The sequence below is a fragment of the Salmo salar genome, chromosome ssa17, assembly GCF_905237065.1.
Source record: "Salmo salar chromosome ssa17, Ssal_v3.1, whole genome shotgun sequence".
Classification (NCBI taxonomy): domain Eukaryota; kingdom Metazoa; phylum Chordata; class Actinopteri; order Salmoniformes; family Salmonidae; genus Salmo; species Salmo salar.
This window is the reverse complement of record NC_059458.1, coordinates 23,352,042-23,379,075: the sequence shown is the minus strand read 5'-3', so window position 1 is coordinate 23,379,075 and position 27,034 is coordinate 23,352,042. Positions and strand designations below refer to the sequence as shown.

Genomic DNA, 27,034 nt, shown 5'->3' with positions numbered 1-27,034 from the left:
TGATTATATAAGCAATAAGCATAGTGAGCCTACCAGTACCACTGCCAAGTGGAGTAAAAACTCCTACTGGCATAGTGGTCCCGCCTTGGGAAGGGAAGCAACATGCTGCTGTTACGAATATCAATCATTTAGATAGTAAAGTGTCAGCGGCAGCACAATGAATCTTCCCATGACATTGACCTTGAACATGTCTGAACATCTCAAACAAAGTGGACACCAACATCGGCATGCCACTGTGCCATGCAAAAACTTCCCGACATCCCAGATCTTGTGAAAGTCTTCGTGCACCACCTAGCGGCCAAGGGGAAAACACAGCCACGTTGAATACCTCACGTCAACGGTGCGCGCGCAGTCATCGCCATTTTGAATTACGGCCGCACTTCGCTGGCTGATGACTGTAAGGAGGCACGATTTCTTCGTTTCTGAATATTTCTGCGCATTCAAAGCTATACTTATTGGATACATATTGTGAGGTATTTACTTCGCTCCAAGTATGGCTCACCGAAATCTAAAACAGGTCAACATTCAAAACAACGCACCGTCGCGGAAACCTCAGCAGCAGCAGCAGTACCACCACCAGCAGCAGCACACAAAGCGCAACATGGACTCTCCAGGCATGGAGCGAAGGCCGAATGTTGCGGATGGGAAAACCCCACCACCAAAGCCGCCGACTGCTGCCAGCCCTGCGGCAGAGGGGGAGGGTGAAGCCGGAGAGTCGCAGGAGATGACTCTGGATATAAAGAGTTTCAGGAGACCCGGGGAGAAAACCTTCACGCAGCGATGTAGGTTGTTCATCGGTAACCTCCCGACAGACCTCACGGAGGATGAGTTCAAAAAGCTGTTTTCCAAGTATGGCGAGGCTAACGAGGTGTTTATCAACCGAGACCGAGGATTCGGCTTCATTCGGCTGGTAAGACTGCGTTTTAGAGTAACGTTAATCAGTAATATCTAACTCCGTGGTGAAGGAAGCTCCTTTTGAATGTTGGACTTTAGGCCGCGTTAGTATCGATAGCCATCTGTTTCCCCTAGTTAACTACTATTTATTACTCAGGCGGATGGGTCTGCCTGACCAGTTGTTAAGCCTACTCCCCCACCTGAAACCATTCATTACTTGATACATTGCGTCCCTTTGAAACATACTTGACTAGATTTTATGGTAACACTAGGTGGCAATTCTCATGAATCAATCAAGACTGCATAAAAAACGTTCGAAAGTTTGCGATCAATAGAGCCTAACCTTTGACCTGGTATTCTAGGAAACCAGGACGTTGGCGGAGATTGCCAAGGCAGAGTTGGACGGCACAGTGCTGGGGAACCGACCTATCCGGATCCGCTTCGCCACGCACGGCTCTGCCCTCACGGTGCGGAACCTTTCGCCCGTGGTCTCCAACGAGCTCCTTGAGGAGGCCTTCTCGGAGTTCGGCCCCGTGGAAAGGGCTATCGTTGTGGTGGACGACCGTGGAAGGCCCACGGGGAAGGGCTTCGTGGAGTTTGCCAACAAACCTTCTGCTCGTAAAGCCCTGGATCGCTGTGCTGACGGGGCGCTGCTGCTCACCACGTAAGACAACCAACGACTGCATTTACTTAGTTACCTGGTTTACGAAATAACCCAAACACGCCAAATCAATTCCAAGTAGTGTGAGTGATAACTCCCATCTCACCGTGTTGTCTCCAGGTCTCCTCGGCCTGCCATAGTGGAACCCACCGAGCAGCTGGATGAAGAGGATGGACTCCCAGAGAAGTTGCTGGTGAAATCTGTACACTACCACAAGTACGTTATACACATGATCTCCTATTGGGAGTTTTACTCTCTGTACCAGTCTTGACAACAGGAGTTCTTTATCATAACCACGGGGGACCATTATGAAAGAAAAAAAAATGTATGCATTCACTACTGTAAGTCGCTCTGGATAAGAGCGTCTGCTAAATGACTAAAATGTAAATGTTGATTTATTCACTTGCCCATCGGTGTGTGTGTGTGCGCACCGTTCAACTTTCCTCATAGACTCCCTGCAGGTCTTAGTCCAGCCACTAACCCCTCTCCTCCCTGTCTCGCCAGGGAGAGGGAGCACCCCCCGCGATTTGCCCAGCCGGGGACATTTGAGTTTGAGTACTCGTCCCGCTGGAAGGCCCTGGACGAGATGGAAAAGCAGCAGAGAGACCAGGTTGAGCGCAACATCCGAGAGGCCAAGGAGAAGCTGGAGCAAGAGATGGAGGCCGCCAAGCACGAGCATCAGCTCATGATGATGAGACAAGGTACACACACTGAGAGGAACCTCTCTCACACTGAGGAAGACACTCACTTCTCAAGGACAAAGTTAACCTCTATGGGCTAGGTGGGATGCTTGCGTCCCACCTACTCAACAGCCAGTGTAATCCCGTGGCGCGATATTCAAATACCTTAGAAATGCTATTACTTCAATTTCTCAAACATATGACTATTTTACACCATTTTAAAGACAAGACTCTCGTTAATCTAACCACACTGTCCGATTTCAAAAAAGCTTTACAACGAAAGCAAAACATTAGATTATGTCAGCAGAGTACCCAGCCAGAAATAATCAGACACCCATTTTTCAAGCAAGCATATATGTCACATAAACCCAAATCACAGCTAAATGCAGCACTAACCTTTGATGATCTTCATCAGATGACAATCCTAGGACATTATGTTATACAATACATGCATGTTTTGTTCAATCAAGTTCATATTTATATCAAAAACCAGCTTTTTACATTAGCATGTGACTAGCATGTGACTAGCATTCCCACCGAACACTTCCGGTGAATTTACTAAATTACTCAAGATAAATGTTCACAAAAAACATAACAATTATTTTAAGAATTATAGATACAGAACTCCTTTATGCACTCGCTATGTCCGATTTTAAAATAGCTTTTCGGTGAAAGCACATTTTGCAATATTCTGAGTAGATCGCCCGGCCATCACAGGCTAGCTATTTTGACACCCACCAAGTGTGGTACTCACCAAACTCCGATTTACTATTAGAAAAGTTTGATTACCTTTGCTGTTCTTCGTCAGAATGCACTCCCAGGACTTCTACTTCAATAACAAATGTTGGTTTGGTTCCAAATAATCCATAGTTATATCCAAATAGCGGCGTTTTGTTCGTGCTTTCAAGACACTATCCGAAGGGTAAAGAAGGGTGACGCGTTTCGTGACAAAAAATTTCAAAATATTCCATTACCGTACTTCGAAGCATGTCAAACGCTGTTTAAAATCAATTTTTATGCGAGTTTTCTCGTAAAAAAGCGATAATATTCCGACCGGGAGTCGTTGTTTTCGTTCAAAGAGAGAGAAAGTAAACATGGTGTCGGCTCGTGCACGCGCCTCCAGTCTCATTGTCCTCAGATCGACCACTATCCAAATGCGCTAATGTTTTTCAGCCAGGGCCTGCAAAGCCACCATTCATCGTTCTGGCGCCTTCTGAGAGCCTATGGGAGCGTTAGAAAATGTCACGTTATGCCAGAGATCCCCTGTTTTGGTTAGAGATGATCAAGAAGGCCAAGAAATAGTCAGAGCGCTTCCTGTTTGGAATCTTCTCAGGTTTTGGCCTGCCAAATGAGTTCTGTTATACTCACAGACACCATTCAAACAGTTTTAGAAACTTTAGGGTGTTTTCTATCCAAATCAAACAATTATATGCATATTCCAGTTACTGGGCAGGAGTAGTAACCAGATTAAATCGGGTACGTTTTTTATCCGGCCGTGCAAATACTGCCCCCTATCCCCAACAGGTTAACATGTTACCTTTTGTGTTGTGCGCATATTCAACATTAGCAGACATAGCCATAGGCCTACTTCAAGTGTTGTCAGAAACTGTCACGTGTGAATACAAAAAAAAACATTAATACCAAGCCAACCCCTTTCTCTCAGACCTGATGTAATACCAAGCCGACCCCTTTCTCTCAGACCTGATGTAATACCAAGCCAACCCCTTTCTCTCAGACCTGATGTAATACCAAGCCGACCCCTTTCTCTCAGACCTGATGTAATACCAAGCCGACCCCTTTCTCTCAGACCTGATGTAATACCAAGCCGACCCCTTTCTCTCAGACCTGATGTAATACCAAGCCAACCCCTTTCTCTCAGACCTGATGTAATACCAAGCCGACCCCTTTCTCTCAGACCTGATGTAATACCAAGCCAACCCCTCCTCTCAGACCTGATGTAATACCAAGTCAACCCCTCCTCTCAGACCTGATGTAATACCAAGCCAACCCATATTTCTCTCTCATCTTCTCTTTCTCAGACCTGATGAGGCGTCAAGAGGAGCTGAGACGTCTGGAGGAGCTTCGCAACCAGGAGCTGCAGAAACGCAAGAATATAGAGATGAGGTACGTGTGTGTACCTCCCACTCTATTTTCTACTCGTCACGAGGAGAGTCAGAGTGTGTGTGTTAAACGTTCTCTCCTGTTTGTAGACATGAGGAGAGGCGTAGGCAGGAGGAGGAGATGATGCAGCGCCATCGAGAGCAGGAAGAGATGAGACGCCAACCGGACGGCTTCAAGCCAAACTATGCGGACAACGTGAGTTCACCGGACAGACACGCAAACATGCACACACAAAGGTCAGACCGGTTCAAGACTAACTTCATGAAGAGTGTGAATTCACTTGGAGAACACACACACAGCCAACATAGACCTTCACATCAGTACAGTCAGTATCACTCATTTCTAGGTTTTTGAATACACAAACTATCACCTTTTTTTTTTAATACATTTTCTTCGATTCAGAGAAGCAGTGTTCACACACTTTCATTCACATGATTCTGCTGAGGGTCTGCGTTTTATATGGGGATGTTGAGAACATTCTCAGATATGATAGGGATTTTTCAGGTCCATCGATCATGTTGGGTGCTGAGAAAAGATGCCTAACAGTCCTTCTGCTCTACGTCACACTGATGATGATCAAGCATACTAGGGATGGGCACGGTTAATTAAATACCCGGATATCCGACCAAATGTTAGTATTCAATTACTTGAGTGTCATTTTTAAAGATATTTATTTATTTAGTCCCATTTTAATGATGAAAAAGCTTTGTCTGTATTACGTCATCCTTGTGACATTTTTATCTACAAAGAAATACCAGGACATTTGGAATTCTTAATTTAATTAAACAACAAACCTTTGAATGTAGTTTCTATAGCGGTGCGTTGTGCTACTGCTGGGTATTTAGCCCTCCAGGCTGCCCCAACTCGGTGTGCCATTTTCCCCACTTCAAATAGCAATTACAGGCACTCCCTTGACAGTTTCCACAATACCTGACACAGATCAATGCAAAACACTCACCAGAAAACCTTTTTTTGTAGCAGAATCAGTTCTATCACGGCGAAAATCAGACTTCTCTTTCGCTGTTGCTGTTAGCCAAACTACCGGAAACGCAGCATCTCCGCTGTTTACCTCTGCCATGTGCATTTTTCCACTATCCGGATATCTGGAAAATATAAGTGATGATATTATTTGAATAGTAAAATAATTTTGACTACCCATTCCTTAAGCATCCCAGAATGCTGCCTTTTTCTTTTCAAATAGTGTCCCATATCACTATAGGAGCATGTCTTTTCTAGGTAACTACAGATTAACATAGTGTACCGTAGTCCTGTGTGTGAAAGTCCAATTTAAAATGTATTTTGGGTTGGTCTAGTTTAGGGTAGCCTACTATTTCTTTTGTAAGTAGCATGTCGCAATACCAACAGGGCTCTAGGTTTGGTTTTGGTATCTTCCAAAGACTTTAGCTTGAAAGACACAAACCTGATCTGAAATTGACCTCAAGCCACTATTCATTCTCCTTCTGACGGGACTGATAGGTGTAAGCAGTGCAGCGATTGCTCAACCTAACCCTCCAATGGGCTTAGGGTAGCAGCTGACGGCCACCATCTTGTTTACACCCATCTGGTTTCTTCAGATCTGCTAAAACCAAATGAGAAAGGCCGAGATGTTTTCATATTGGTTCATCATTGTTTTACTGTGGTTTTCAGGGTGTATCTTTCTCACCAAACTGATGTCCAGCAGTAGCAGCCCTTCTAAGCAGTGTATCCACAATACTAGCCTCACAGCTAGCGACATAAAGCACCATGTAGCTGTCCCACCTTATACGTTTATCATCAATTCAAATGTCTGTTGTATTTACCTGGGTTTTCAACACCTATTTTACTAAAGTAGTATGGGAGAGGGACACCTGCTAGAACAAAATACTGCTCTATCTCTGCTGAGTTGTCTGAAGTAATTTAGATCCTGTAACCGACAGCTTGGCTTTCTTTTGGGAACGTTAAGAGGGGAGAGGCTAATGATTGACAGACCCTTTCACCACAATGCTCATTTGTCATGCTTGACTGTGTTCCAGATGAGAGTAACTTCACTTCCAGAAAGAGTCCTCAGAATAGTTCTAAGGTTTTCCATGAAGGCGATAGGGTAACTTGAATGTCAATCTGTTCAAATTTTAATGGCATGTCTAGAAATGGCCACTGTGCAAAGGCTGTGTCCTTTGGTATCTTTATCTAATCACTTGACAAAAACACACAGGCAAAGAGTTGAGGAATCTGTCATCAGCTTTTTTTAGGTGGATTTTAATGTCTTTCATTTCACGCCTAAGTCTTGGTCCCAATTTTCAGTACTTCAATAGTCTCCCGTCAACTTTTTCATCATTGCAACTCTGTGATCATGGGTTGGGAAACATACTGACATTCTCAGGAAACATGTGTTTATCTACCTAGCCCTTAGTGCACTTGTATTACTGCATGCCTGTGGATGTGATGTGTCTTATGATGTTGCTGCATAATAACTTTTCTTCTCTGTTTCTATTGTGTGTTGAGAGGCCGTAGAGAAAGAGGACCGGCTGGAAATATCGTACAAAGCACCCTCTGCTGTTACAGCCAACCTTACACTACTCTTAGCATGAACTCTTGTTCCTATGCAACAGTTACAACTCCTACAGCTTAACCCAAAACAACCCGCACAAGGATGAACATAGATCTACTGTCGTTACCCTTTACCATTAGTCTTGGGGGGATGTTAGACTGGCGGCAGTCTTTAGAACATGCTCGCAGGCCTCACACATTTACGAACAACACGTATACCTAACAAACTTTTTGTCTCCCTCCATTTACATTTTAGTAATTTAGCAGACGCTCTCATCCAGAGCGACTTAGTTAGTGCATTCATCGTAAGAAAGCTAGGTGAGACAACCACATATCAGTCATAGTCAGTACATTTTTCCTCAATTAAAGTAGTGATCAGCAAAGTCAGTGCTAGTAGGAAAAGACGAGTGCAAGTTTAAAAAAGAATCCCCTAACTTACTGCGCTATCGACCGAGGAATGAAAACCAAAAGGGGTGGTTGAATAGAAGTCCATAAGACAAGGCTGAACTACAACTTAGAAGTCAGAAGTGTCTGGCAATAATATAACTTTTAAAGATCTATCAATTGGGCACCACTTTGTATTCAATGAGTCATCCAGAGTGCCAAAGTTGTGCTCGTGTAAAACACACAGGATTACACTATATGTAGGCCTACTATTATTAGTGGCACTAGCAAAAGTCCTCACTTTAAATATTGTAAAAAAAACGGACTTATAGTTCTTATTATTTAGCACGCTACTCCTATAACACTGTTTCAGATAGAAATACCATTCAAACTTTAAAATGTGTAGACTGGTCTGGATTAAGTTGCTTGCATACAGTTTTTTTCATAGCATATATGCCCATATATATATATATTTTTTAATTACCCCCTTTTCTCACCAATTTCGATCTTGTCTCATCGCTGCATCTCCCCAACGGTCTCTGGAGGTGAAGGTTGAGTCATGCGTCCTCTGAAACATTACCTGCCAAACCGCGCTTCTTAACACCTGCCAGCTTTACCCGGAAGCCAGGCTCACCAATGTGTTGGAGGAAACACCGTTCACCTGACGACCAAGGTCAGCCTGCAGGCTGAAGCTCCCCCTGTCAAACACCCCCCTAACCCGGACGATGCTGGGCCAATTGTGCGCCGCCCTATGGGATACCCGATCATGGCCGGTTATGTGATACAGCCCGGGATCGAACCCGGGTCTGTAGTGACACCTCTAGCACTACGATGTAGTGCCTTAGACCGCTGCGCCACTCGGGAGGCCCTGCATATATATACTTTTTAAATTATTTAACTTTTTGTCCTTCTTAAACTTTGTATAACAATGTCTTTTTACACATAAGCTAATTTGACCACTTTCCCAACAATTTAGACAAAACTTAGAGGACATGAAATATTCAAATCAAATCAAATGTATTTATATAGCCCTTCTAAAATCAGCTGATATCTCAAAGTGCTGTACAGAAACCCAGCCTGAAACCCCAAACCGCAAGCAATGCAGGTGTAGAAGCATGGTGGCTAGGAAAAACTCCCTAGAAAGGCCAAAACCTAGGAAGAAACCTAGAGAGGAACCAGGCTATGAGGGGTGGCCAGTCCTCTTCTGGCTGTGCCGGGTGGAGATTATAACAGAACATGGCCAAGATGTTCAAATGTTCATAAAAACCAGCATGGTCAAATAATAATAATCACAGTAGTTGTCGAGGGTGCAACAAGTCAGCACCTCAAGAGTAAATGTCAGTTGGCTTTTCATAGCCGATCATTGAGAGTATCTCTACCGCTCCTGCTGTCTCTAGAGAGTTGAAAACAGCAGGTCTGGGACAGGTAGCATGTCCGGCGAACAGGTCAGGGTTCCATAGCCGCAGGCAGAACAGTTGAAACTGGAGCAGCAGCACGGCCAGGTGGACTGGGGACAGCAAGGAGTCATCATGCTAGGTAGTCCAGAGGCATGGTCCTAGGGCTCAGGTCCTTCGAGAGAGAGAGAAAGAAAGGGAGAATTAGAGAGAGCATACTTAAATTCACACAGGACACCGGATAAGACAGGAGAAATACTCCAGATATAACAGACTGAACCTAGCCCCCCGACACAAACTACTGCAGCATAAATACTGGAGGCTGAGACAGGAGGGGTCAGGAGACACTGTGGCCCCATCCGATGATACCCCAGACAGGGCCAAACTGGCAGGATATAACCCCACCCACTTTGCCAAAGCACAGCCCCCACACCACTAGAGGGATAGCTTCAACCACCAACTTACCATCCTGAGACAAGGCCGAGTATAGCCCACAAAGATCTCCGCCACGGCACAACCAAAGGTGGGGCGCCAACCCAGACAGGAAGACCACGTCAGTGACTCAACCCACTCAAGTGACGCACCCCTCCTAAGGACGGCATGGAACAGCACCAGTAAGCCAGTGACTCAGCCCCTGTAATAGGGTTAGAGGCAAAGAATCCCAGTGGAGAGAGGGGAACCGGCCAGGCAGAGACAGCAGGGGCGGTTCGTTGCTCCAGAGCCTTTCCGTTCACCTTCACACTCCTGGGCCAGACTACACTCAATCATATGACCTACTGAAGAGATGAGTCTTCAGTAAAGACTTCAAGGTTGAGACAGAGTCTGCGTCTCTCACATGGGTAGGCAGACATTCCATAAAAATTGAGCTCTATAGGAGAAAACCCTGCCTCCAGCTGTTTGCTTAGAAATTCTAGGGACAATTAGGAGGCCTGCGTCTTGTGACCGTAGTGTAGGTATGTACGGCAGGACCAAATCGGAAAGATGGGTAGGACCAAGCCCATGTAATGCTTTGTAGGTTAGCAGTAAAACCTTGAAATCAGCCCTTGCCTTAACAGGAAGCCAGTGTATTGGTCTTCTCTGCTATTCAAATCTGAAATCGGGAACGGAATTATCTTCTAACAATCAAACTATACAGCTGTTTCAGGAACCGCATCAACTACTATCTCTTAACTTTTACAAACTTTTGACTACTTTCAGAAAAACTTCGTGTTTGAAATCTTTAGTCTGCTTTTCAAATCTGAAATCAGAACAGTATCAAATTATAACACTTACTCTAGCTACCCCATGGTCTACCTATCTAAAACAGTCACTACTGCAACGTAGACTACTGCTACTAGTACTTCTGGGCTACTTACTACTACCTAGTCTCCCACTGAAGCCTTCTATTCACTATTTATAAATCAGTCACACCCTCTACTACACCAGACACAAATTTTCAACACTAACAAACTTCTACCACTAGGTGTAACATATTCATCACCCCTAATTATAACCTAAAATATTTCTAATTCCTTATGAGTAAAAGTGTTGTAGTCTGAGTGTATTTACTGTATTTGTGATGAAATATGTGATCGAACTCCCCCACACGCCAAAGTAATAAGGTTTTTATAGTTGTCTATCATAGTATGGGCTTTGGTAGTATGGGCTTATCAGACCAGATATTTTAACATTTAACTTTGGCTATAATTTTTCACTTCACTTAAGTAAAATGTTTTACATTTCTTCAACTACTACAAAAATACTTTCAAAGACCTAAAGCAAGTCCCATAATTTGTTAATTGATAATTACCTTCTGGTTACTTTTTAAGATAAAAAATGTAATAAAAATCTTTAGTTGTAGTGCATACTGTACTTTAGAGAGTATTTATCCATAAATATTTGTGCGGAAATTGTTCCAGGCAAAATACCGATCAGATATTCTGATCCATCCTCAAGATTTAATTCAACAAATACTGTACATTTTGTTTCTCGTTTAACAGTTTTTCTTTTAAAGTTTCTTGCATTTAATTAACTCAACATTATAGATGACAAACTTTTGTAATACTGTCACGTGTCATGTTAATTAACATGACATTTTAATGTCCCATACTGCACTTACCTCTGTACTCAACAGAGACGAGAGTGTGTGTGAGAATTTGTTGCCGTGTGTGTTTGTCTGTGATGAGAATTTGTTTCTCTGTGTGTGTGTGTGTGTGTGTGTGTGTGTGTGTGTGTGTGTGTGTGTGTGTGTGTGTGTGTGTGTGTGTGTGTGTGTGTGTGTGTACTTAAACTACTTCATGTGCTTGTCTTGAGGGAGTGTTGTGTGCAAGCATGTGTGATGGAAGTGTTCGATCTTCAATGTGGAACATTTGCATTAAATTCCAGGTAAGTATATTCAGGTGGAGCTGTAACTATATAACTAGAACACAATTTGTCCCACAAAAGATGAGTGAATGCAACTGGTGAAGGATTTTCAGTGTCCATCCCTCATTAACTATTTAAATGTAACGATTTGAAATATAGTATATTAATATGGAATATATAATATATGTACTATTTACCCATGTTTACTTTGTTTTAGCTGGCCAGTTTAAAATTCACAGGAAACTCCGAATTTACAACATATATCTTAAGACATTTTGGATTAGGAAGTGTATTCTGTGGTTCTGCAATGTTTAGAATGTTGCTGTTAGGAATGCAATGTGTAGAGCTGACACTGTTCCCTATTACATGTTACAGAGCATGTCTGTTCTAAACAATGCTTTTCTATCTGTAACTCTTCTGACTTGGACAATATAACGTAGCACACAGGACTATACTGTATGTGTATCATATTTGTTTGATGGTGTGAGTGAGCGACTTGGGAGGATGTTGTGTGTACTTGCATATTATTTGTGTCTGTGTGAGTGTGTGGGGGGGGTTGAGTTGAGTGATAATGTTGTGTTCTTACAGGTGTGTGAGAGAGAGAGCGAGTGGAGGCATGTTTATTGCATGTCCTTTATGATACGATATTTTATGTGAGTGTGTGAGAGGGGAGGTCAGTGTTGATAATGTGTGTGCTTTGTACAGCTTCATTTGTGGGTTTTGTGTAGAGTACATATATATTTGTGTACTAATGTTTAGGTTGTCTGAACATCAATGTGTGGAGGGGATTTGGGGATTTATCTACTTTCTTCTCAATCTTTTCTCTTGCATATTTATCAGTAACCCTTATTTCTCTATTAGGCTGAAATTACCACAACAAGGTCACTTCAGTGTTTGATCAACTTTGGACTAAATCCATGTTATATTTTGGCTTGTCCCATACTAAGTTATATACTCATCACATACAGCCCAATATGGACCCTTTTAAATGGACCTTGAGAATCCATACTGGACACAAATAACTTGTTAAGCAAACCTAGGAACTCAATGTTCATTCCGTATGTACTCCTCTCTCACTAAATTCTTACATATCCAATACAGTATCATTCCACACAGCTTTTGTAACTCCTCCTTCAGGACTTTTTCTATCAGCGTTGGGAGAACATTATTAACCTTATTCCCTGCCTGTTGCTTATATATCTGTGTGAGGAATCATCCTACACATGTCCTAATGGTCCTAGTAGTTATTGTCCACAAGGTTTACGGGTGCACCACTCTTCTTCACTTCTTCCAGAGAGAACAGGAAATGAGAATGGGTGAACTGGGCCCTCGTGGAGCCATTAATATGGGAGGTAGGGTCATAATGATGACTCAGCACTGACTGGTCCATAAACTACCCCCTCCCCCTTTCGGTGTCTACAGATCTAAAGGAACTGGGAAGGTGTTGGCCATATGGCTAGGTTTGTGAAATTCTGGTAACTTTCTCAATTCCCAGGGACTGGGATTCCTGGAAAACCTGGGAATTTAAGAAAGTTACTGGAGTTTTGCCACCCTAGCCATAAGGCAGAAGTTCCCCCTAAGCCCATTGGAAGGCTAGGTGGAGCCACCGCCATATTGTGTGCACCTGGCTAGTTCCTTCAGGTCGGCAGACATTAAAGGGCTAGGAGCAGGGCTAGGGATATATTGTGAGGCTCTGAACGGGATGGGCTGTGTGAGGCTCATGGTGGCTCCTTCACCACTTCATGAATGTAACCCGGGGCTGCACATCACCTACATACTGTGTACTGAAGTACTAATACTACTGGAGGAAATATGCTCATGTGGCGTAGTCCGAGAACATGCTAATTATGTTTTTGTGTCACTGATTAGATATGTGAGTGAGAGTGACTAGGGTGTAAGTGTGTTTTGGGGGATTGTGAGACTGAAATAATCGTGGAAGGGTTAAAGTTATCCATCACTGCAAAGGATTTCCGTCATGGAATTCTTTTGAGATTTGTTTTATTTATTTTTTATGACTATATGGTGTAACTCAGTTTTAATTTTCAGTCATGGGATTTCTTTACTTTTTACCCCTGATTTGTGTGTGGAGAAACTTGAGTACATGAATTCGTAGAAAGTCATGTCTACCTTTTTTAGTGTGAATTTTCCATGACTTCACTGCTATGAGCTTTTGGTTATCAGGTCATTTGTTATTTAGTCAACTGGTTGAAGGAAACCATTGTTTTCTTTAGTCCTTAATGTTTTATGTAACTTCACTTTTGCTCTTTCTACAGACCTACTTATTTATCGTGCCACACATGTGGAAGGTTACCTGATTCGAACAATAGATGAGGCCCAAACCGAACCTACATTTCTAGCATGAGGGTCTTTAGCAAACATTTTGTATCAGCAGTAGCCACCAATCCCAACACTTGGTAAACGTTCTTATCTACAAGCTTAGAATAAACCTATCCCTTTGTTAGTATTTACATTTTATGTGTGTGTATGTTTACTACTTACAAACATAATGGCGTGCGTTGTTCAATGAGATGGTGGATTACTCCTTTTTTTTGGGGGGGGGGAGCAGAAAAGTATCATTTCTGTGTACATATACCATCTAGGAAAAGTTGATCATCTGTTCATTTCTAGCAGTGTGTGTGGGTGGGTGGAGTCAATTCATAACTAATACAGCTCTGTCTCATTTAGGACCTAGAAAGCATAACGAACTCTTTACTTGTGTTTCCATTAGTAGTTGATGCAACATTTTCTGTCTTTTTTCATTTTTTAAATTGTCTTTTTTATTAAATGACTTGTCATCCTACTGACGCTTTTACAGTGTTCTCAAAGACCTGTATCGTATGGCTGTGAATGGGGTTTGGGATTTGGGTCCGGGGTTGAGTATCTGGCAATGGTGATGTGCAGTCACGGTTTTTAACCTAGAAGCAGAACTGGGTGATGGCGTTCTTTTGCCTGAAATCGGAAATTCATCCAGACTATCTGAGGGCCTCTCACAGCTTGTCCCACATTGCTATTTTACTGTAATGGAAGTGTTACTCTGTTGATTGAATGGTATGATACACTGCTCCTGTTCCCAATGACATGTAACTAGTCTGTTGTAGGCATCTATCTGCTAACGTTGGATTTTGGTTGTTCCGCTTATATATTAATACAACTTGGCCAATTTTAAGGCATAGCCTAATGATTACAGGTGCTGTAGACTGTTAACCTGCCATATGAAATCATCAACAAATGATGTACGTTTTTAAAACAGTATTTTTTTTATATACTAAACAAAAAATAAATGTAACATGCAACAATTTCTAATATTTAACTGAGTTACAGTTCATAGAAGGAAATCAGTCAATTAAAAAATGAATTAGGCCCCCAGCTCATGTAACATGGGACCAACATTTTACATGTTGCGTTTATATTTCTGTTCAGTGTATATATTGATATGGATATCTCACCGCAGACAAACAAAATGTAATATGTTTTCAATTGTGTACCACCGGGCTCAATATTTAGACTTATTTTTCCCTATCAAACTAGAAAACGAAACATTTGACACCTACATAATTGGCACTGCTTGTGTGACCAACAACCAACGTTAGCTAGCTCTGTCAGCCCTGAGAGATTTTTACACCACTCTACAACAACAAACAGTACACACGGGGTGTGATGGGTGGGGTTTACTTCCAGTGTGACCAAACGGTGCTACGTTGTTTTGCGTGTAGATGGGTTTAACCCCGCCTCTGTTGCCGGGGCCAGTGTAAACCAGGGACCCCCTCAAATGATGGGCATAGGCATGAGCGGAAGGGCCGGAGTCATGGGCCCCGAAGGAACTCCAAACATGGGCACACCAAACATGATGCCAGACAATGGAGCCATGGTAATGTATGCGCTAAAATGGGCACTTACTCTCAACTTCTTTTCAATTTCTCAATAACGCGCTCTTCTTAACCTGCTCAACCCTTGGTACTGAATAGAAACTGCAGTGTATTGTTTTCAGGTTTTAACCAGTGGTGAGAGGAGATGCCAGAGGCTATTTAGATGCTGCTTATGGACATTACATTCCAAGGTGTTTTGCCAGTGACTTTGATTTTAATAGTTTATGGTACAGATATCTCGTCCAGCTGGTCTTTTCTGGCATCTTTTCCCTTACCATTGCGATATCTTTAATCATGATATCATAGTATCTCGTGGTGTGATTTAGCAAATTGAGGTTAATAATATTTACTCCCCTGACTTCACTGTTCACATCATGAGGTTAGTGTGGGTTAGGAAAGGGATTCTCATAGCTTAAATCAGCTCTGCACCCATAACTAATGGACTGATTCCTCTCTCCCTCTTCTGACTCTGCCCGGAACTCCTCTGCTTGCCTACTTTGACGTTCGGAACGCCTTCTCATTGCCTCGCCAAAACGAACATTGTTATTGAATATCCCTCCCATCTGATTCTTCTGCATCTGGACTGCTCATAATATCTCCACCAACCCTATCCCTTTATACTGTAGTTGCGCAACGATAGGTTCCCCCAGGGGGCTCCTAATCAGATTGGTTCGTCCCCCATGAGTGGCCGTCCAGGTGTCGAGTCCCCTCAGCAGCAACAGGTAGTGGGGGCAGGGCTTATGGGGGCAGGGCCTGGGCCTGCAGTGGGGGGGCCACCAAGCATCGGGAGGGGAATCCCTGTTGTGGGAAACTATGAAGGGCCTAACAACAAACGTCGCAGATACTGATTGTGTTATTATGTTTCTTTTTTCAACGGTGTACCCCAAGGCTCAATATTTGGATCTCTTGCTTTTCCTTTCTCATTATGTAAAATAACTGATTTATTATCTCGTCAAATGTTTTTTTTTATTTTTAATTTGGGCTGATTATTTCCCTCAGCTTTTTCATGTGTCCCAAATGTTGATTGAGGGGGGAAAAAATACTTTTTTTTTTTATATCAAAAGCCAGGCCCAATGTTGATGCAAAAAAAAAAAAATCTTCAATGTTGGCCGCCAAAGGCCAATATCAGCTGCGATGTATCTTGAAGTCAGGTCTGTAGGTAAGGTTTAGGCCAATAGTAACTGTGATGTATCTTGATGTAGGCAGGTCTGTAGGTGGCTTATAAACTTCTGTATGATGTCATTTCTTGCTTTTTGCTATCGGTATCCTATCCTCCTGTTTTTGTTTTCAGTAGTTCCTAGTAACAATAAGTGAAGACCTGCATTGCCTCTGCAATGGTTAGCTTGCTTTGATTTCCTCCCATCCATGGAATGTATTTCAGGTACAGTGCATCCTGTAGTAGTTGTTTGGCTAACTGCAATAAAACTGTGAAATGCCATTTTGTGAATACTAAGTTGATTGAAGTAAAAAAAAAAAAAAAACTATTTTGTAGCCTCTCTCTCTTGCCTTTTTAGATATTTTGGGATTTTGTCACCTTCATCCTTGTTTCAAGTATTGTGAACTCAAATGAATCTCTTAATTTTTCAGAGCAGAGAGCCAAAATGTCTGTGTAAAACATGCACAGCAGTGTGTTGTCACCCAGAGTCACATTTGTTTATTTGCAAGCTGTAGCACACAATATTTTAAAGGACCATAGAGTTTAGTCTGCTTCATGTTTTCTTTTTTGCCAAGGAAAATCTGATATCGTAGTATCGCGATACTGGTATCGGGACATCACTATTGGGTGTAATTGATCCTCAACCAGGCAAAATACCTATATTGGATATTCTGATCAATACACCAGAGTTTAATTTGAACCAATAGGCTACTCTACATTTTGTTAGTCCTTTCTCATTCTTTTTCCGTATATTTAAAATGTCTTGCATTTTAATTAACTCAACATTACAGACAAACTTTTGTAATATTGTCATGTGTTGTGTTAATTAAAATGACATTTGAATATCCCATACTCGTGCATTTACCTCTGTACTCGAGCGAGAGAATTTGTGTTGCCGTGTGTGTAGTAACATAGTAAAATCATGTGCTTGTCTTGAGTGAGTGTTGTGTGCAAGCATGTGTCATGAAAGTGTTTGTGATCTTCAGTGTGTAACATTTGCATTATATTCCAGGTAAGTATTTTCAGGTGGAGCTGTAACTACACTACATGACAGTATGTGGATACCTCATCGAACATCTCATTCCAAAACCATGGGCATTAATATGGAGTTGGTCCCCCCTTTACTGCTTTAACAGCTTCTTGGAAGGCTTTCCACTAGATGTTGGAACATTGCTGCGGGGACTTGCATCCATTCAGCCACGAGCATTAGTGAGGCCGGGCACTGATATTGGTCGACTAGGCCTGGCTCGCAGTCGGCGTTCCAATTCATCCCAAAGGTGTTCGATGGGGTTGATGTCAGGGCTCTTTGCAGGCCAGTCATGTTCTTCACACCGATCTCGACAAACCATTTATGTATGGACCTCGCTTCATGCACGGGCATTGTCATGCTGAAACAGGAAAGGGCCTTCCCCAAATGTATTTATTTTTATTGAATTTCCAAAACATACAATATACTTGCAGTGAAGCCGCTCAACAACTACACCACACCAGTCATCCAACAGACTCCCATTCAGAGCGACACACAGAAGCATCCAGGGTCAACGCCCTGCTCAAGGGCATGTCAACAGATCTCCCATAAGGCCAAAAACGGATCCAAACCTGCCTAGCCCGTACCATGAAAAACAGTCTGACCATTGTTCCTCGTCCACCAAACTTTACAGTTGGCACTATGCATTGGGGCAGGTAGTGTTCTCCTGGCATTCGACAAACCCAGATGTGTCCGTCGGACTGCCAGATGGTGAAGTGTGATTCATCACTCAAGAGAACGCGTTTCCACTGCTCCAGAGTCCAATGGTGGTGAGCTTTACACCACTCCAGCCAATGCTTGGCATTGCGCATGGTGATCTTAGGCTTTTGTGTGGCTGCTTGTCCATGGAAACCCATTTCATGAAGCTCCCGACGAAGTTTGGAACTCGCTAGTGAGTGTTGCAACCGATGACAGGCAATTTCTACATGCTTCAGCACTCTGCGGTCCTGTTCTGGGAGCTTGTGTGGCCTACCACTTTGTTGCTCCTAGACATTTCCACTTCACAATAACAGCACTTACAGTTGACCGGGGCAGCTCTGGCAGGGCAGAAATTTGACAAACAAACTTGTTGGAAAGGTGCATCCTATGACGGTGCCACGTTGAAAGTCACTGAGCTCTTCAGTAAGGCCATTCTACCACCAATGTTTGTCTATGGAGATTGCGTGGGTGTGTGCTCAATTTTATATGCCTGTCAGCAATGGGTGTGGCTGAAATGGACAATTCCACTCATTTGAAGTGGTGTGTAAATATGTATGTGTGTCTAACTTGAACACAGAAAACCCACTACAGATGAGTGAATGCAACCGGTGAAGGAATTAGTTTAGTGTCCGTCCCTCATTAAGTATTTCAATGTAACTCATGATTTTGAATATAGTATGTATGTTTAATATGTGTTAGCTGGCCAGTTTTTTAAATTCAGAAAACTCATATCTTGCAACATCTTAAGACATTCAATTTAGATTTTTGGACTAGGTGTATTCTGTGGTGCTGCAATGTTTAGAATGTTGCTGATAGAAATGTAATGTGTAGAGCTGACACTGTTCCCTATTACACGTTACAGAATGTCTGTTCTAAACAATGCTTTTCTATCTGTACCTCTTCTGACTTTGACAATATAACGTAGCATACAGGACTATACTGTGTGTATTTGTATGATTGAGCGAGTGGTGAGGATGTGTTGAGTGATAATAACGTGCACTTGCACGTTTGCGAGGGAGTGGGGGTAGATTTAATGGCATGTCCTTCAACAAGATGATTTGTGATTGTAGTAGTCTTATGTCAGGATGACTGCAGGAATGACCACCAGAACTGTTGCCAGAGAAATGAATGTTCATTTCTCTACCATAAGCCGACTCCATTTTAGAGAATTTGGCAGTACGTCCAACCGGCCTCACAACCGCAGACCATGTGTGACCACGCCAGCCCAGGACCTCCACATCCAGTTTCTTCACCTGCAGGATCGTCTGAGATCAGCCACCCGGATAGCTGATAAAAGTGTGGGTTTGCACAACCGAAGAATTTCTGCACAAGCTCATCTGCATGCTCGTCTTCCTCACCAGGGTCTTGACCTGACTGCAGTTCGGCCTTGTATCAAATCAAAGTTTATTTGTCACCTGCGCTGAATACAACAGGTGTAGGTAGACCTTACAGTGAAATGCTTACTTACAGGCTCTAACCAATAGTGCAAAAAATATATTAGGTGAACAATAGGTAGGTAAAGAAATAAAACAACAGTAAAAAGACAGTCTATATACAGTAGCGAGGCTACATACAGACTCCGGTTAGTCAGGCTGATTGAGGTAGTATGTACATATGGTTAAAGTGACTATGCATATATGATGAACAGAGAGTAGCAGTAGTGTAAAAGAAGGGGTGGTGGGTGGGACACAGTGCAGATGGCCCGGTTGGCCAATGTGTGGGAGCACTGGTTGGTCGGCCCAATTGAGGTAGTATGTACATGAATGTATAGTTAAAGTGACTATGCATATATGATAAACAGAGTAGCAGCAGTGTAAAAAGAGGGGATGGGGGGGTCACACAGGTAGCCATTTGATTACCTGTTCAGGAGTCTTATGGCTTGGAGGTAAAAACTGTTGCGAAGCCTTTTTGTCCTAGACTTGGCACTCCGGTACCACTTGCCATGCGGTAGTAGAGAGAGCAGTCTATGCCTGGGGTGGCTGGGGTCTGACAATTCTTAGGGCCTTCCTCTGACACCGCCTGGTGTAGAGGTCCTGGATGGCAGGCAGCTTAGCCCCAGTGATGTACTGGGCCGTATGCACTACCCTCTGTAGTGCCTTGCGGTCAGAGGCCGAGCAATTGCCGTACCAGGCAGTGATGCAACCAGTCAGGATGCTCTCCATGTTGCAGCTGTAGAACCAATTGAGGATCTCAGGACCCATGCCGAATCTTTTTAGTTTCCTGAGGGGGAATAGGCTTTGTCGTGCCCTCTTCACGACTGTCTTGGTGTGTTTGGACCATTCTAGTTTGATGTTGATGTGGACACCAAGGAACGTGAAGCTCTCAACCTGCTCCACTACAGCCCTGTCGATGAGAATGGGGGCGTGCTCGGTCCTCCTTTTCCTGTAGTCCACAATCATATCCTTAGTCTTGATTACGTTAAGGGATAGGTTGTTATTCTGGCATCACCCGACCAGGTCTCTGACTTCCTCCACCTTCGATGGCCACTGGCACGCTGGAGAAGTGTGTTCTTCACGGATGAATCCCGGTTTCAACTGTACTGGACAGATGGCAGACAGCATGACGTCGTGTGGGTGAGGGGTTTGCTGATGCCAACGTTGTGAACAGAGTAACCTATGGTGCCTGTGGGGTTATGGTATGGGCAGGCATAAGCTACGGACAACGAAGACAATTGCATTTTATCTATAGCAATTTGAATCCACAGAGATACCGTGACGATATCCTGAGGCCCATTGTCGTGCCATTCATCCGCCGCAATCACCTCATGTTTCAGCATGATGACGCACGGCCCCATGTCGCTATGATCTGTAAACAATTCCTTGAAGCTGAAAATGTCCCAGTTCTTCAATGACCTGCATATCTACCAGACGTGTCACACATTGAGCATGTTTGGGATGCTCTGGAAGTCAAGATCAATGTGTACGACAGCAGGTTCCATTTCCCACCAATAACCAGCAACTTTGCACAGCCATTGAAGAGGAGTGGGACAACATTCCACAGCCACAATCAATGGCCTGATCAACTCTATGCAAAGGAGATGTCACGCTGCATGAGGCAACTGGTGGTCACACCAGATACTGACTGGTTTTCTGAACCACGCCCCTACCCATTTTATTTTTTTAAGGTGTATGTGACCAACAGATGCATATCTGTATTCCCAGTCATGTGAAATCCATAGATAAGGGCCTAATGAATTTATTTCGATTGATTTCCTTATATGAACTGTAACTCAAGTCTTTGGAATTGTTGCATATGTTGTGTTTTATATTGTTCAGTGTAATTTGGCCCCCAAAAATGTCTCAACAGAATGAAACAAAACTGGTTTAAACCTTCACAAAAGTTTTGAACAGGCTTATATTGCAGCAATTACCAACTAATTTCTGCAGGCCTACACAGTAAAAAACAGTTAATTTAGCCAACAAAAATATCTCAACAATGAAACAAAAAACACTTTCTCCAATAATAATATACAATACTAAAACAAATTATAATCAATCTGAAAATAATATTTTCACTATATTATACTTTGTCGCTAATGGAGATCCTAATAAATTAAATCAAAATCCTCTTTTACGTCAACGAAACTCCATCTTCGCAATCAATAGTAGGCTAGGGCTGTTGCGGTGACCATATTACCTCCACACCGGCGGTCATGAAGGCAGTCAAATTCCACATGACCGTTTAGTCAAAATAATGAGACTTCTTCAAGCTCTGATAGTGTTGCTGGTCATTAGTACCAAACGTGCTAACTGCCTGGTACTCAGCACTCTATTGTCCCTCAAATTACTCTGACAATGCAAATGTATTCAAATCTAATAAAACACTCAAATGAGCTCATGTTGCTCAACATTTCTATTGGCTATGCAATTGCGGGAGAAAACAGAGCGATGGCCGCTAATAAAAAGAGGAAGATCCCATCAGTTTTCTATAGGCTAGGCCTACTATATTTATTTCTCAACTTTCCTAATATTAAGCACATTGCTTATATTTACAACAGGACTATAGCCCACCTGGCTGGCATGAAATATACCACAGGGAAAAGCGTCCTCCATTCGCTATTTAAGTGCATAGATAGGTATTTTTTTCATGCTGCCCCTGTTTCGAGACACGTGCATGATAATGGTCCATTCTAAAGTAAAACAAATTTCACACATTATTTAGTATAAGTAAAGACCAGATTAAATCAAGAATAGTGTGATGGGTGACAATATTAGCCTATCACTTGTGAATACTTGTGAATTATGCCCAGCATATTTTATAGCCCTTGGGCCTATATGTTAAGGTTTGTATCACAACTAAAGTGGCCAAATAACTTCTTAAAATGAAGCACATTAATCCGCTTTACAATGGGTAGAGCCTAACTGGCATACATAAGCAGCGCATGAGTTTCAAGTTTGGGGAAGATCATTTTCAACATAAAATTGCACCTTTTATAATAAAAGCATTACATGCATAATTGCATTTGCGGTCACATTTGATAATGGTGTTTTCCGCTAATGGAACATTCACGCGTATGGCCTACTACCATATGCACAGAGCTGCGTGTATAATGTAAAGAAATAGCCTAATAGGTAGTAAACATTTAAAGCTAAAGTTTTGATCTGTTGCGTCAGCCACATTGCATAAAAAACGTTTTTTTTGATGGTACTGGTTTTATTCGTTTGGGATCTCGTGTCCCACAACTGTCCCAGACTGTTTGGAATATTTATTTATTGCACTGAATAGAATAGGTAAAGTTTTGTATTATGGGGGATACTAGATTGACATAGGCTATTGTTTTTGCTGTTCATTTGGCCTACTCATCTTGTTGGCTGACGAAAAGTAAATGTGGACAGTCCTTCCCATATCTTCAATATGCACCTCGTAATTAGATCTGGACGTGCGCAGTTGCATCCCTGATGTGTCTGTCTTCACTTGTAGCCTGTAAGAAAGACCCGATCATGTGACCAAGAGCCATGTGAGTGAGAGCCGCTTCGGATTGCGCAGCACACTCAGGGAGAAGGGCACAAAGCAGCACTCCGGGCCGCAAAAGGCATGGATTTTTTGGGGGGGTTCATTAGGCCACAAAGGGGATGCCGCTGTGAAATTTGAGTCAGTATCAAGTGCTTGTCAAATTGTGAATGAGAGACTATTGGAGTGTGTACAGCCTGTGCAAAAAAAAAAGCAGAGCTCATGCCTTTTCAAGTGACTTTTTTCAAATCATCATTCGTCTAATCATGCAGCCTTAAAATGTGTTAAAAAGCAAAACATAGCCCAACATTTGTAAACAGGTAAAATTAATAACTATAAATTGAGCATAAAGGAGTACCTATTTATTTGTTAACGCACTCAAATTATTGAGGAAATATATTTTGTTCAACTTTGTTCAATTGTATTCTTAATACTATGAAATAATGCCACAGAATTCTAAGCACATCTTGTCTGCTAAAGGAACTAGTGTAGCCCACAACCATTTGGCATAGCCACATCAAGACCTAACATAAGGACAACTCAGAGTATACTATTCTTCTGAAATAGACTACATTTTCTTCATATCATGCTTCTTTAGACCTGTCTAAAATAAATAATGGATTTATTGTGAAGGTGTAGGCTATGTTACATGGATTTATTAGATTTTTTTTAATTGTAGGCTATACGTTGAAAACAGGAGATGCTAAATGTGTTCATGTTAATTAACGGGCAATTACCTTATTTGCTTGACAATCACCGGCTGACAAAATTTCGTGACTGCCCTAGCCTAGGCCAAGTCTCCTTTCACTCGCTCTCTCTGTATGTGGTGAGCAGCCGGACCCAGTTTCAGCTATACATTTTATTGAGTTGCAATTGGCTGACACATAACAAGCTTGCGTAGTTGTCATCACCTCACACACACATTAAAGAGGACGGTTCCGGTCGGTAAATCAATTTCAATTGCACGTACCTGAGACTGTGACAATTTTATATCAGATCTGAGTCAAAAGTCTGACATTTAGAACCCGCTCGGGTCCCTGGTCAGATCTCAATATTTCAAGCCTGTTGAACCTGTGAAGACTATATGGAGGTGTTGTCTGTTGACATGCCACTAGTATTGATGAAATAACAGCATTTCTGTAGCCTGTTGGTTTCCTAGCAGCAGGACTGACAAACACTGCTTTAGGGCCATCTGTTCCGTTTAACACACAAGTCCTTACAACATACACCTGTCATTAGTATCCTGAATGAATCTTGTTTCATTGTCCTCTGTGACATGACATACTACTAATTAGAGGTCGACCGATTATGATTTTTCAACGCCGATACCGATTATTGGAGGACCAACAAAAAAGCAAATACCGATTTAATCGGTCGAATTGTATTTCTTTATTTGTAATAATGACAATTACAACAATACTGAATGAACACTTATTTTAACTTAATATAATACATCAATAAAATCAATTTAGCCTCAAATAAATAATGAAACATGTTCAATTTGGTTTAAATAATGCAAAAACAAAGTGTTGGAGAAGAAAGTAAAAGTGCAATATGTGCCATGTAAAAAAGCTAACGTTTAAGTTCCTTGCTCAGAACGTGAGAACATATGAAAGCTGGTGGTTCCTTTTAACATGAGTCTTCAATATTCCCAGGTAAGAAGTTTTAGGTTGTAGTTATTATAGGACTATTTCTCTCTATACGATTTGTATTTCATATACCTTTGACTATTGGATGTTCTTATAGGCACTTTAGTATTGCCAGTGTAACAGTATTGCTTCCGTCCCTCTCCTCGCTACTACCTTGGCTCGAACCAGGAACACATCGACAACGGCCACCCTCGAAGCAGCGTTACCCATGTAGAGCAAGGGGAAAAACTACTCCAAGTCTCAGAGCGAGTGATGTTTGAAACTCTATTAGCGCGCACCCGGCTAACTAGCTAGCCATTTCACATTGGTTACATCAGCCTAATCTTGGGAGTTGACAGGCTTGAAGTCATAAACAGCGCAATGCATTGCGAAGGGCTGCTGGCAAACGCACGAAAGAGCTGTTTGAATGAACGCTTACGAGTCTGCTGCTGCCTACCATCGCTCAGTCAGACTGCTCTATCAAATCATAGACTCAATTATAACATAATAACACACAGAAATACGAGCCTTAGGTCATTAATATGGTCGAATCCATCACTATCATGTCAGTGAAATACGGAACCGTTCCGTATTTTATCTAACGGGAGGCATCCCTAAGTCTAAATATTCCTGTTACATTGCACAACCTTCAATGTTATGTCATAATTACGTAAAATTCTGGCAAATTAGTTCGCAACGAGCCAGGCGGCCCAAACTGTTGCATATACCCTGACTCTGCGTGCAATGAATGCAAAATGACACAATTTCACCTGGTTAATATTGCCTGCTAACCTGGATTTCTTTTAGCTAAATATGCAGGTTTAAAAAATATATACTTCTGTGTATTGATTTTAAGAAAGGCATTGATGTTTATGGTTAGGTACAGTCGTGCAACGATTGTGCTTTTTTCACAAATGCGCTTTTGTTAAATCATCCCCCGTTTGGCGAAGTCGACTGTCTTTGTTAGGAAGAAATAGTCTGCACAGTTCGCAACGAGCCAGGCGGCCCAAACTGCTGCATATACCCTGACTCTGTTTGCAAGAGAAGTGACACATTTTCCCTAGTTAAAAGAAATTCATGTTAGCAGGCAATATTAACTAAATATGCAGGTTTAAAAATATATACTTGTGTATTGATTTTAAGAAAGGCATGGATGTTTATGGTTGGAGCAACGTGTACCTAAGCGATTATATGCAACGCAGTACAGGCTAGATAAACTAGTAATATCATCAACCATGTGTAGTTAACTAGTGATTATGATTGATTGATTGTTTTTTATAAGATAAGTTTAATGCTAGCTAGCAACTTACCTTGGCTTCTTACTGCATTCGCGTAACAGGCAGGCTCCTCGTGGAGTGCAATGTAATGTGTGGTTAGAGCGTTGGACTAGTTAACCGTAAGGTTGCAAGATTGAATCCCCGAGCTGACAAGGTAAAAATCTGTCGTTCTGTCCCTGAACAAGGCAGTTGTTTCCTAGGCCATCATTGAAAATAAGAATGTTTTCTTAACTGACTTTCCTTGTTAAATATAGCTACAAAAAAAAAAAAAACGATTTCCGATTGTTATGAAACCTTGAAATCGGCCCTAATTAATCGGTCGACCTCTACTACTAATCCACTTGGTTGAATCCACTGTGTATTAGTATAATGAAGGATGAATTAATAAGTGAGTCAATGAATGAAGGACGCTTGTCCTTCAAGTGGATATTACCTGGCGACCATCTCGCACAGGTCAAGGCCGCAGCACTATTGGTCATTCTAAAGGGTGGGTCTGATTTGTCCTGTTTCACTAAAGCATGTACCACATGGAGTTTCGTATTGCATCTGTCTGACACACACACAATTGTTTTCTCAATCGTTATTTGTGTTTCATCTACAAAACGTGCACCCAGAGGGGGTCCCAGGATCGAGTTTGGGAAACCCTGATCTACTTAGTAAATTAACCTCATCTACCAGTACTCATCATAAGCCAATTGACATATCAATATAACGAGTAGTAATGATGGATTGCTGGCCTGTTTTACAGATAGAGGTCTGGTGTCAACAACCCCATGGGTGCACAACTATGCTCCTTGAAGGCAGCTGGTTTTCATCCTAGTGTAATATCAGGGGATGTATCCAGTGAGGTGAACCATTGACCATTTCAGATCAACATCGAAGTTAATGAGAAGAGCTGACATGATTTGCTCATCTAATGACAGACAACCATATGTTACATTTTAGTCATTTAGCAGACGCTCTTATCCAGAGAAACTTACAGGAGGAATTAGGGTTAAGTGCCTTGCTCAAGGGCACATTGACAGATTTTTAACCTAGTCTCTGGGATTCAAACCAGCAGCCTTTTGGTTACTGGTCCGAACGCTCTCACTGGGCTACCTGCTGCCCTGTTCTAATCTATACAATGTATTTCTATCTGTAGAGGTAGTATTCCTGGGTTGGGATAGGTCGACTGGTGTGGATGCAGTTTTAATCATGTCATTGTCTCCCTCTGTTCCCCAGGTACACTCACTCTACATGCTGCAGATATGAGACCAGAAAACTGGTTAAAAACAACAACATAAATATTGCTCTTCAGTGTTACCTCATTCCAACTGTTTTTATTAGGATTCCCTACAGGTAAGTGTTGATTTTTCCTCCTATTTATTATTCAACGCAGTGTTATGTCTCTTATTACAGTAAATAAAAAATACAGCTTTCAAAAACAAA

General features: G+C 42.2%; 1 protein-coding gene across 3 annotated transcripts; it reads left to right on the top strand.

The window, feature by feature from the left end:
* Positions 1–343: 343 nt before the first annotated feature.
* On the top strand, positions 344–27,034 carry pspc1 (paraspeckle component 1). 3 transcript variants are annotated; one of them, NM_001140532.1, is made up of 9 exons: positions 407–910; positions 1,257–1,558; positions 1,676–1,771; positions 2,060–2,256; positions 4,275–4,359; positions 4,446–4,551; positions 12,298–12,355; positions 14,717–14,871; positions 15,496–16,353. In NM_001140532.1, the coding sequence occupies exons 1-9, from the start codon at positions 494–496 to the stop codon at positions 15,715–15,717; spliced, it is 1,638 nt and encodes a 545-aa protein (NP_001134004.1). In that variant the 5' UTR covers positions 407–493; the 3' UTR covers positions 15,718–16,353. The 3 variants fall into 3 exon arrangements, 2 of the variants coding, with proteins under 2 accessions (XP_045554428.1, NP_001134004.1); XR_006759921.1 differs by lacking the exon at positions 12,298–12,355 and having other exon boundaries at positions 344–910; positions 15,496–15,784; XM_045698472.1 differs by lacking the exons at positions 12,298–12,355; positions 14,717–14,871; positions 15,496–16,353 and adding an exon at positions 26,828–27,034 and having other exon boundaries at positions 344–910.

Coding starts and splice junctions, on each gene's coding strand:
- pspc1 (NM_001140532.1), top strand. CDS start 494: ATGGCTCACCGAAATCTAAAACAGGTCAACATTCAAAACAACGCACCG. Junction 1,559..1,675: donor GGGGCGCTGCTGCTCACCAC/GTAAGACAACCA, acceptor TGTTGTCTCCAG/GTCTCCTCGGCCTGCCATAG. Junction 4,552..12,297: donor AGCCAAACTATGCGGACAAC/GTGAGTTCACCG, acceptor CACTTCTTCCAG/AGAGAACAGGAAATGAGAAT.